The sequence below is a fragment of the Thamnophis sirtalis genome, unplaced genomic scaffold (genome assembly GCF_051295495.1).
Source record: "Thamnophis sirtalis isolate CommonGarterSnake01/CBP01778 unplaced genomic scaffold, rThaSir2_p1.2 scaffold_9, whole genome shotgun sequence".
NCBI lineage: Eukaryota > Metazoa > Chordata > Lepidosauria > Squamata > Natricidae > Thamnophis > Thamnophis sirtalis.
The window spans coordinates 54,159,155-54,172,111 of NW_028261389.1; the positions used below are offsets into that span (position 1 = coordinate 54,159,155).

A 12,957-nucleotide genomic window follows, 5' to 3' on the forward strand; every position below is an offset into this window, starting at 1 on the left:
GCCCATTTACTAAAACTTATTTAAAACTTTTAAAATAAAACTAAAGTTTTGCATTGGTGTCAGCATTATGTGTTAATTATGAGAAATTAGAATTACTGAATGTTCAGAAATTTACCAAGGATTTTGTAGAAACTAGTGAATATTCCTCAAACTTAAAAGATTGAAAATATACAAAACTTTAAATAAAACTTTAGAAGAAAACATTCTAGTGTGGAAAGATTGAAGAAGGATTAGACTTGATGGGACAAATATTCATTTATACAAAGGATAAAATACCTGGAATTCAACAGATATAATGTGTCTTGTGCATTTTAAATTGGCATGAGCAAATAGAATTGCCTACTTTCACTTCTCTTGTACAAATTAAAATACAAATTATAGTTTTCAAGTTTTCTAACGAAGATTTTTGTATATGTTTTATAAAGGTTGTCTAGGAATATTTGATTCATTTTTCCTTTTCTTTGCATATTGTATTTCTAGTATAAGTACATCCAGAAGTTCACTTCTTAGAATGACCATATGGTAGCACATGGTATTGTGGCATAAAGCTGGCTCCTGCAGCTTTTCGATATTTTGTTGGATAATTAAACTGCTAAGTAAGGATCAGCATTCATAACAGCATACATTTTTCAAAGGCTTGAGATGAAGCTTGCACAAAGGATCCCATTTATTTCTTAGGCAATATCAAGACTTAAAGCAAAAAAAAACATAGAAAGAAAGAATGTAGAGCAAATAAAATCCTTAAATAGTTGGGTTATTTAACACGATAAGCTTCCCATGTTTAAAAACAAATTCCAGGCATAATGTCTGGGATCTGCGTGTAAACTGTTCATCTGAAAAATGTTTAGCAAAATATTCTCAATTTGTATCTTAATCCATATGTCGGGTATATTATTATGGCTAAACAGAAGTGTTTAGTTTGAAGAAATGCCTTCATAGAAGACTATTAGTACTAATGAAGTTTCCAAATACTGCAAGGAGAATTATTTATTTAAATGTTAATAGAATTAATTAATTGTATAGTAAGACATTTATAGAGTTGTCTATATTTTTTTCTTATTTTTCTCCCCTGAAGGTATGTATTGTACTGGAAGAAAAGATTCACAGAACAGCCAATTGCTGACTTCTGTTGTATAATAAAGACAAACTCTGAAGCAGCTTTAGGTAAGTGAGTTTTGTAATAGAAGTTTTGTAGGCCTAGTGTGAAAGATCTCAATTTTTACTAATCACCAAATGGCACATTTTTACTTTGTACTTAATTACCTTACATGCAAAAATACCTGTTTGAGAATTTATGTTCCATGAATCCTTTGATTTAGCTTGTGGCTGTGAAATACTGTAAAGTTAAAGATCTAGGGATAGTACTTAAATCACATTTCATTGTAATTCCCCAAGTACTTTAGAAATTGAAATGCAGCAGGAAATAGTCAAATTTGGGAACATATCTTCTCATCAATTTCTATTTGAAAATCAAATAATTAAGAAGAGTTAAGTCTTTGATCAGGTTTTGCACTTTAAGTTGAAAAAAGGACTCATGGAGAAAAAAATCAAAATGTTCAGAACTGAAGAAGGTTCTTGGATGAGAATTGAAATATTTTCAAGGAAAAACAAAGGAAGTCCAGCTGTCTATTGAAAAAGCACCTTTGGGACAACCATGACCTGGAGACTGGGAACCTCCATAGACAAAAAGAATTGTAAAATCTATGTTGTCTGAGTTTGCAAATGGATAACCGCCAGGCTGTACTGATCTATGATAGGGAATAGGCCTATAAACGTTGAGACTTATTTCTTGGATAGATTGCAGAAAAGTTTTTAAAAAAACGTTATGGATAGCTAAACTAAATCTCCTACAGCAATCTTAGTGTCTTCCTGCCTATGTATATGTACCTGCTATATGTTTATACACAGTTAGAGCCAGATCTGACTGTTCTTTTAAAAGTAACTGTGCCATCTATGTCTTGGAGGAAATCAGGGAGTTATGGAACCATAGAGACAAGATTTTTAAAGCAAGCAGAGAGGATTGTTTCTATAAACTGCTTAATGGGTCATAAACTGTTTGAGAGGGAAACATAGAGGAGTGCAGATAGTTTTCATATGTAAATTCTGCAAATGACAAGAAATCAAGCTAATTGTCCCATTGATAAGAAACTGTCAGAAGTTCAAGGTAGACCAGGTCAGGAAACAGACATTGCCAGGAATATAGGAATGCTACTTCATTGTTGTAAGCTATAATAATAAAACTTTAAAGGCCTGCTAGAATTTCCCTCTGCCTCCTTTTACACCAAACAGAATTATTGTGGGATTATTTGGGGTTCATAGTGTTTTCCTAGAACTGAATTGTCATTTTTCTTAATGACTTATACATTCCTTCATCAAGATTCTCTCCAAACATATCTTTATAGAAACTAACAATACAAAAATGGTTTCAACATTTCGTCTTCTCTAATTTCCTGTTTGACTGGGAAATGAGATAGCGACAAATGAATGTAAATAACTAGAATGTGATAGAGGACTTTCCAATATCTGGATGCAAATTAACAACCCTAATTCAGGATTATGTATTTGATAAACCTTTGCCCTGAAAAATATGGTCTGGAGCAATTTAGCCAACTTAGTATTACAGCTCTGACCCAAAGACAATATGGCATCGTTAATATCTGTTCATACTCTAGACAAAGTTCCAAAAAATCCAGATGTTTGAGAAGCAGTTGAAATGAAAAGAGGGTCAAGACCTGAAAGATGCCTTCTTGTAGAATAGACTATTTAAATTGGCAATCCGTTTTTCAGAAGTTGAATTAATGGCCTAGTGTTCTCTATACAGAGATTAATATTTTGTAAAATGTTGGCAAATTCCAAAATTGAAAGCCACACATTGGAAACCTGAATGTTTGAATGTTCTACCTGCATACCTTCCATAAAAATCCAATCAACCAGATCATTTAATTGAGGAAGATCAAAGTTACATTTCCAAGTTACCATGCAGTTTGTTTTGGCATAGGTATTGAAAACATTCCTGACATGAAGATAGAGAATGGTCTTTTTTTGGGGGGGGGAGGGGGATCAAAATATCATGCAGATAAATGACTATATTCTTACCAAAAATATCAGACTATCTAATTCATATATCTGGAGAAAACAGCTAAGAGAGATCTAAAGAAGAATTTTCTTTCTTTTTTCTTTCATAAACGTGTGTCTGTGTGTGTGTGTGTGAGAGAGAGAGAAAATAAAATATGGGTAGATAACCATTAAATCACTGATGGAATGGGCATCCAGCAGACGGCTCTTTGAGAACAAATTCTTCTAGTGGCAACTCTTTGAGAGTGAACCAGAGTCCTGGCAGCACAGAATCATGGATTGCTTTTTGAGTCCATCTCCATGAAGAGATTGCTTTGTGAAGGACAATCAGCTGATGCACCCATCACCTTTTTATACAGTACAAGGCCATCTGATGATGTCCTGGAAGCTATTTCAGAATGGCCAAAATGAATCCCAAATTGGGGCCTGTAGTTAGGGCATTGCAACTCAATCTTGAAAGCCTGACAAGTTCTCCTCTATTTCAACTTATACCTAGCCCATCAAGGAACAGTTGTTTCGAATTCCTTTGTTTTGCTTTCTAATTTCTCAGGATTTAAATATATTTTCGGTTGCAGCTTCCTCTTCTGCTCTATCTATATACGAGATTAGGATGAGTGACCTTTTCATATTTGCATAATTTGATACCTCAATGCAATGTGCCATTTAAGAAGTATCTTAGTATACTAACAAAAGTTACACGGTTACAAAAGAGCCGAGGTGGCACAGTGGTTAGGGTGCAGTACTGCAGGCCACTTCAGCTGACTGTTATCTATAGTTCAGGGGTTCTAATCTCACTGGCTCAAGGTTGACTCAGCCTTCCATCCTTCTGAGGTGGGTGAAATGAGGACCCAGACTGTGGGGGCGATATGCTGACTCTGTAAACCGCTTAGAGAGGGCTGAAAGCCCTATGAAGCGGTATATAAGTCTAACTGCTATTGCTATTGCTACATCATTTGCTTTGACACTTATGTTTACTTCATAACAGAGGATCAGGACAATTATTTTCTTTTATGTGATGCCTTACCTGAAGACAGAGAACTAAGGGAGAAACTTCAACAACAAAGACTGGTAAGATATTATTGAGATTGTGAAATTATTTACACAGATAAAATGAAAGTCAATAACCTCTAGATCTTCTCTTTCAATATTATGTTACAGACTGACCATAACAATTTAATAAAGGAAACTTTAGCCCAGTAAAAACTGCTGCTTTAGAAGTATATTGAGCATTATTGGAGAAATTCAAGTAAGAAATGTCTTATAGGAGACATTTCTATAATACATAAGTGTGTGTGTGTGTGTGTGTGTGTATAGCAAAAATATACGCCCTCCCCAAAAATAAGCCCCATGGACAACCCCCCCCTCCAGCCAGGCAGAGCGCCACTCACCAACCTAGCGATATCCCAAAGGTGCCAAGCCGCAGGAGCCGGGGGGAGGGGGAGCAAAGGCGCTCACATTGCTTTCCGCCTTCGGGATACCGCTAGGTTAGTGAGTGGTGTTGTGCCCAGCTGGAATGGGGGGTTGTTGGGTGGCTGCTCAAACGAGAAGCTGCCCGGCAGCCCCCCTTTCCAGCTGGGCAGAATGCCACTCACCAACCCAGTAATATCCCAAAGGCGCTAAGCCGCGTGGCACTCTGCCCAGCTGGAAAAGGAGGTTGCGCGAGCGCCTGTTCCGCCCTCAGCTCGCGTGTCTCCCAGCCTCACCATGCTCTGGCCCAGCTCTCCCTGCAGGGCCAGGATGTTGCTGCAGTGCTCCAAGCATAACAGGGAGAGCTGGGCCAGGGCATGGTGAGGCTGGGAGGCACACGAGCTGAGGGCGCTTGTGCAACCTCCTTTCCAACCTTTGGGATATTACTGGGTCGGTGAGTGGCGCTCTGCCCGGCTAGAAAGGGGGGTTGCTGGGCGACCACGTGAGCGTGGTCACCTCATGGCTGCTGTGTTGCACTGCTGTGACAGCACAACACAATCATTTGCCCCTGAGGCTATGCCCAGCTCTTCGGGCGCCTGCTCACAAGAGAACAGCTACCCAGCAATCCCAAACCAATAAGCCCCCCCCCCAATAATAAGGCTCAAGCAACATTTGGTGGATCAAAAGAAAATAAGACCCTGTCTTATTTTCAGGGAAACACAGTGTATCTGTGTATCTATGTATGTGTATGTGTGTGTGTGTGTATGTGTGTATATATATATATATATATATATATATATGTATATATATGTATGTATGTATGTATGTATGTATGTATGTATGTATGTATGTATATGTATATGTATATGTATATGTATATGTATATGTATATGTATATGTATATGTATATGTATATGTATTAGATTTCTTTTACAACCCCCGGTATGCCCAAATATGGGAGGAAGATCACTACTTCTATTCTCTCTCCTTCGGCTCGTCACAAGAGACCATCCAGGCAGAAACCCATATATATATATGTGTGTGTGTGTGTGTGTGTGTGTGTGTGTGTGTGTGTGTGTGTGTGTGTGTGTGTGTGTGTGTGTGTGTATATATATATATATAGCACAGGTTCGAATCCCAGTAAGGGTATGGCTAGCTGATGAGAGCTAAATAGCTTGAAATAGATCTATACTAGTCTCCCTTTATTTATTTATCAGCACAAATAAAACACACACACACACACACACACACACACACACACACACACACATATATATATATATATATACACACACATATATATATACATATACATATATATATACATACATATATATATATATACACATATATATATATACACATATATACATATATACATACATGCACACACACACACACACACACACACATACATATACATACATATACATACATATACATACATATACATATATATACATATATATATCAGTGACTTGCAGTCAGGGGAGGTAGGGGAGACACAGCCTCACCACTGTCATCATGAAAAGGAAAAAAAATGTAAAAGTAAAAAGGCCAGTGGTGAGGTGAGGTGAGGCTAGCTAGCTGCTGCCTCACCGTGAATGACTGCCTAACTGTTTAAAAAAACCTTTTAAAAACCCCAAGTACTACTATGAGGCAGGAGAACTGTTGCCTCATCTAGTCTAGTCTGACTTCTAAAATGTTTTATGATCGCTTGAGCAGAGTTAAGCAAGGGTTAAAAGCCTAAAAAGTCCCGAGGTAGGTGAGGCACGCAGTTCTTCTGCCTCATAGTAGAGGACGCTTTTTTAGAGGCTTCAACTCTGTCATTCTGTTTAAAGCTGCAGCATTGCGCCCACTCTTCCTCCTCTCTTTCTCCGTTTCTGATGCCCCCCACCCCATGCTCCCTCTTTTCCTTCAGATTTCCTTTTTTTCTTTTTTCTTTAATAAATGCAATGCCAGTTGCCATTTGGATTGAGTCTTCTGTGTTGAGTTAACCTTGCATGAAGTGCAAAGGGAGGAAGATTGGGGAGGGGGGAATGCGAGCCTACCAAAGCTTCCGAAAAATAGGTGGGTTAGTCAGTGGGCAATGTTCCCTCTAAGGTCCGCGCCTGCGCAGCCACGCACGTAACAAGAAAACACCGTGCACCAGTTTCCAACAGTGTTTTTTAATGTGTTAAATTTATTTAAAATATTCCCCCTCCCTCCTCTCTCTTCACCGAACTCTCTCCTGAAGTCAAGGAAGACTCTGCCTGGAGGCTGATGACGCTGCAGAAAGGAGATTTCCCATTAGCCCTCTGGGGCTTCGTTGGTTCCTGGGAAAATGCAATTCGCTGGTTGTAGCCTGCATTTCTCTGCACATCTGGCGTTTCTCAGGCATTGCCTCGACTTCTCCCTTTTCCTTTGTGCAGAGAGGGATGCCATGTGGAATTGGACTGCCTGAGCCAAAGTGGTCAATGGGATCTTGAGACATGATTTTTGAGCAGTACCAATCCATTCCACTCTTTCCTTTCCCTTTCTGTCCTTCTTCTATCTTCCTTTTCCTTTTCTTTCTCCTTTCCTTTCTCCTTTCCTTTCCTTTCCTTATTTCCTTTCCCTTCTTTTTTCTTTTCCCTTCCCTTTCCCTCCCTTCTTCATACTTTACTTTCTTCTTTCCCATTTCTTTTTCTTTCCTTCTTTTCTATTTCCTTTCCTTTCCGTTCTCTTTTCCTTTCCTTTTTCTTCTTTCCCATTTCCTTTCCTTTCCCTCCCCCTTCCTTCCCTTCCTTCCTTCCTGGGGGTCTGAGGGAGAGGGAGTGGACCCTTTTCCTCTTTGCCCCCCTCCCCAACATCTGCTCTGATGGCAAACCTGCTTTTTGTGTGCTACAGTATGTAAAGAATGCTGATATGAGACCTTAAACATAGCCCTTTAACTGCTGTCAATCAAATATTGGATAAGATAATTTGTAGGATTTTAATGTTTGTAAATCTGATTTGATGACATCAGTGCCTCACCAGCCATAAACCTCACCGCACGCCACTGATGTGTGTTTGTGTGTATGTGTGTGTGTGTATGTCAAGGTTGTCTTCAATTAAAAAGAAGAAACCCTCATCTGAAAAACTTACTGAAGGATAGGATTGGAGAGGTTTTGGGGGGTCACTGTGTTTTGGGTTCTTTTCATGTTTATAGATATATTAGTGTGAAAGATATGTATGTATATTTCTTATATCAAAATATCATAGCCATATATAAATACATGATATTTTAGTCTATATATATTCAAAACAAGAAAAAGCTGAAAACAGACAAGGTAAGCGCCAAGCACTGTGAAGTGCCCTCAACAATGAAAAGTGAAAAAAATAGCAAAAATTCCATTACCATATGATGACAGTTATGAAACATAAGGTTTAAACCACAGCACTTACATATAAAGATCTTATATTTAAAGTTAGATTCCTTCATCATTGTTTGAGCATTTTTTGCATCTGTGATAAAGTAACTTATCTGAACTTTATCCTTGAATCTTCTGTGGTTAAATTCATGGGGGTAAGGGTTGCAGTTCTAGAGGAAGATGCATTGCTTTGCCAATGGTGAGGTTCTGATATAGGAGTATGGACTCCAGGAAATGGGAATTCTAGGAATCCTAAGAAAGGAAAGGCCAAGAATTGATTACATGTCCTAGTGTTAACTTCCAATCTCCAGTGTCTTTTTGCAAAATAGCAATTTACCAACTGAGAATTTACTAAAATAGTTGAAACTGCTTATTAATACTAGCCACTTAACTACCAAACCATCAAGCGCTGTAAGCAGCAGTACAAATTTTAAGCTCTTTAACTGGGAGACCCAAACTAGATGAAAGATTTCTGCTCCCCTGGTCTTTGAACTGATTTGTGCATGTGTTTGTGTTTTACCATTTAATGAGTCATTGAATGGAAAGACTGCCATTCAGGCAGAGTAAAAGAACAGAGCTCAACATTGTGAATTTTCAAAAAAGCCACTCTCAGAACGGTGCTTTTCAGCTCATTGCATGATTTGTTCCTGATGAAATAGCAGTGGAGTTGTTTATGTGAAGGAACAAATGGTGTGGAATTTTCACATTAGTGAATCTCTATTTGTGCAGCCATTGAGAACTGGGCATGCATACGTAAAACTACTCTTCAATGGTGCTCTACCCAGTCATCCTCTTCCTTTGTAAATAAACAGAAGCTGCAAGAATGAAAGGTCAAGGCTAGTAGGACATTAGAGGAGAGAGACTTTGGTACATGGAAGCAGATCAGACCTTTGCAAACAACATGAATAAGCTTGAATTATTTCTATTCCCATTATCAAAGTGGTCAAAGGCAATGTGGAGATGAATAAATAGGAGTTTTAACAGATATTATGGTCAGTTTGATGGCTTTGAGTTTTTCTTTTGGGATAGAGGTTTATTTGCAAAGCATTTTAATTTCAAGTGCCCTACAGTCTTTATATACACCTAAATATCTTCAGCACTCCCAGTTCCCCGTCTCTTGATCATTTCCTGTTACCGAAATATAAATGATTTATTCCTTTGGTTTTACATGGCAAAAATATAGCTTGATTCTCTCACATTCAATTTGTTGTTCAAAAACAACATGTAGCTAAGCACTTGGAGTACTGAGCAGTAAAATCCAGTAAAAGCAATAAAAAATAAAAGCAGGAATAGAAACAGAAATACTAAAAAAAGGGGGTGCTTTTAAACATATTTTTAAAAGTATAAAATTGATTTATGTTTGTGCATGTGGTTTTTTTTACTTGCATTGACACACAGTGATATCTAACACAATACAAGACATACTTTTTCTCCCTACAATCCCTCTGTGGTAAATAGGTAATTAGAAAGAGAGGTTAAAAGGCATCCTACTTTTATTCACAGCAATCCGCCTGCTTCTCAAGCTGCCACTGACAGTCATATTAACGAACTTGTTTTGTAAACTAAGTCCATCAAGTTATATTTGTCTAACGGATCTAACTATTTTTAGGATTTCATGGAGTTGGAAAGTTGGGTTGGTTACAGTTTCGTTAGTTTGCATACAAAATGCCTACTTTGATCAGTCTTCATTTGTTTCTGTTATTGGGGATATATTAATTCAATAAATAAGAGCAAAAAATTATTTTCCAATGGTCAAATGATATTGCACTACATATTATGCAATATATTACAAGAATAGGTTGTATATAGTTCAGCACAGTGCAGCATGATATTATAATTAATGGAAGAAACAACATATTTTTCTAGGAATAATTTGCCACAGGTTCTTATTAAAGATGTGATGGAATATTTTGTTTTTCAATCAATAGAAAGATATTCTAGATCAACAGCAGCAAGAAAGATATGATGCAGATTTTCATGGCATATGCATGTTTTGTGATCATCTTTTTTTGGGTAACAGGTTAGTACTGAACATTTTAGAGTATGTTTTTATGTTCATGAACATCCTGTATGTTATAAATCAAATCTGTTGTAACCCATATCATATCAATTCTGCAGCATGATAAGTGTCTATTTGAGTAGAAAGTATTTTTTTTTTGTAGGGTTTCTTTCTCTCCAAACATCTTTTAAGTCTATTTCATCAATTATTTTTAAAAAGGATTTGGGAAGTGGTTTTCTATTTAACTTTATTATTTTCTGTGCTTTATAATCCATATTCTGATCTACAATTCTGTTAAAATCTCCCATCATACAAATATTAACATAGTCCAAATCAATAATTTTCCTGTGTAGTTTTCTGTAAAATTCATCTTGTTTGTCATTAGGAGTGTAAATTGCTATTAAAAGTACTTTCTTGTTGTCCACAATTTCCACCATCAAAATTCTTCCATCGTCTCTATAAATTTGTTCCGCTGGGATTGTATCTTTAATATAAAAAAATCACTCCTCTTTTCTTACAGTTTGCCATTGTAGTAAATATTTTCCCGAGTTTTGGTTGCACCATAAGTGTTCATATTGTTTTTGAATATGCACTTCTTGTAAACAAATTATATCCAATTTCAATTTTCCTAATTTATGGAATATTTTATTTCTTTTAATTGCTGAATTAAGTCCATTAATATTGATTGTAATCATTTTTTCTCTTCCATTTTTATGCTTTATAAGTAGGATTTATTGCTCTAGTAGATCTTAATTCTCGTTGCTCTCTGATGTCAACTCCGCCTACAGCACCCTCTTCTTTTTCAGTCCCACCTTTAGGCACCTTCTTCTTTCTCAATCACGACTATAGAGACCTCTTGAAGTTCTCTTAGTGGTTCTTCTTTTCTAGCCTCCTTGGCCTTTCCTCTGAGATGTTCTGTGAAGAATGATTCTGCATTTTTGATTGTGTCTATTCTATATCTTTGTCCTTGCCATACAAACATTAAACCTTCTGGTATCAGCCATCTGTAATTAACACCTTTTTAAAGTAGGATTTTAGTCAGGAATTGATATTCTCTTCTCATCTCTCTTACTCTTCTCGGGATTTGTTTCAAGACTACAATCTCCTTGCCTTTATATTCCAATTTTGTATCTCTTGCTTTTTGTAATATTTGTGACTGGATTGCTTTCTTAGTAAATCTTACATGACTTCCCTTGGGAGACTATTCCTCGTTGCATATCTTGTGTAGACTCGAAACGCCTCGTCTATACCGTCCATCATCTTCTCTTGGGTTATCTCCAGGACATCTGTCAGAATTTTCATCATTATTTGCATCAAGTTTTCTCCTTTTTCTTCTTCTGCGTTTTGGAATAAAAAAAAAAATTCTGACTTTTCCATCTCCCATCCCAATAATCCACTGTTGTCTTTTTCCACCACGCAAAATCTGCTGTCAATATCCCCAATTTTCTTCTCTTTTGGGTCATCTTTTTCCATTTTTTGTAGTCTGTCCTTATATTTCATCATCATTTGTTGAATACTTTCAATTTTTTCATCTGTTTTTCCTTTTTTTTGCTCAATATTTTCCATTCTTTGTTCCATTTTCTCTATTCTGCTTTCAATACCTTTTGTTCTCTTTTCTATGGTCTCTGTTCTTACATTTATTTTTTGTATTCCTTGCATAATCATCTCTAACATTACTCCCTTGTCTTTTTCTTGCTGCAACATCATCTGTATGTATCTTTGTCCTCCTGCTGGTAAAGAGGAAGAGGTTGTTGTTGCGGAGCCGGTGGTTGTTATTTCTTATTCATCTTCAGATTCTTCTATATTTTAATCCACTTAGTATGAAATACAATTATAATCCCAAATGACCACACAAAGGTCAAAAAAGAAGAAGTAAATAAGAAAAAATTAAAAAGAAAAAGCCAAAACCAAAAAAGGGAAAAGAAAAACAGTAAGACAAGAAAAAAGAAAAGAAAAAATCTTCAATCTCTTGTTGATCCTTATCCAATTATTTCCAATTAAAAAAGAAAATAAAAGGAAAAAGGAAAATAACCGACAGCAAAATAAAAAATCTCCTTTGGTCCAATTCAATTAAAACAAAATAACAGATGTAAAAAAAAGTAAAAAAGAAAAAAAAGAGGGGCAGAGAGTAAATATCACTTCCACACAAAAAAAAGAATGAAAAAAAAAGAAAAGCCTTGCCACCAGAGAAATCTCAAAACTTCTATGAGGTGAAAGTGTTTTCAAGGTCACTCTAGGCTTTCCCTTTAAGTTTTTGTTTGTATTTTCAACACAGAAAGTCCCACACACTGATAATTTCACAAAGATCACCTGTGTAAACATCCATGCTCATCTCTCCATCAATTCCTGGTTAAGCATTGTAACCTTGAAGAGAGCAAGTTTTCTTCAAACACTCATGCAAAACTAAAAACAATGTTTCAAATCCTCTAGGTGACAGTGATACTTGTTTCCAATTTGTTTCTTCATTTTAACTTAAATCTCCGCATTTAGGGTGTTCTCTCAAGTAAAAAATAATAATAAAACATTCTCACCAAGATGACACGCTTCTCTCCTGCCCTTGAGTTGCAGCAACTTTGATGGCTGCCTCGCAGCCGCCAGCAAAAGGGCCTTTTCCCAGATCACCAGAGACTCTGCGGGTGTCTCCAGGATCGACAGGATGTGCCCCTTCCTGTCACTGTCTCTTCGGGATAGTTTAGGTCCAAAGTGGACCACCCTGCGACTAGAATTCAGCGGCAATCTTGGAGCCCCAAGATTGTCCATCCGTTTCACCACGACATCAAGATCCTCCTAATGAACATCCTAATGCTGTATTATTGGGGAAAGCTCAGATGGGGTATCACAGAACAGTTTTCAGACGTTGTTATATTATGCTTACAATTTAGGGTAGTAGCCTATAGTAAAAGTGTGAAACACATAACAGCTATTGGCTTTTGTTGATCCTTAGCCATTTACTTTACCCAATAGGTTAATTGTAACCCTATGGGAGTTACAATTTGCCATATCTGAGGACAACCTAAAATCACACGGTCTAGTAGTCTGTTTCACCCAATGCTCCTAAGAAGCTCCTCAGTACTGAGGTGAATCATGGTTCTAATGACTCATGAT

General features: G+C 36.9%; 1 protein-coding gene across 1 annotated transcript in view; it reads left to right on the forward strand.

Moving 5' to 3' along the window:
* Nucleotides 1–12,957, forward strand: part of ZNF277 (zinc finger protein 277) — a 55,305-nt gene that overhangs the window by 26,405 nt on the left and 15,943 nt on the right. Inside the window, exons 3-5 of the mRNA XM_087723618.1 lie at nucleotides 1,076–1,164; nucleotides 4,061–4,143; nucleotides 9,782–9,873. Of these exons, the coding sequence (XP_087579744.1) occupies nucleotides 1,076–1,164; nucleotides 4,061–4,143; nucleotides 9,782–9,873 (264 nt within the window). The remainder of the gene's footprint in view (nucleotides 1–1,075; nucleotides 1,165–4,060; nucleotides 4,144–9,781; nucleotides 9,874–12,957) is intronic.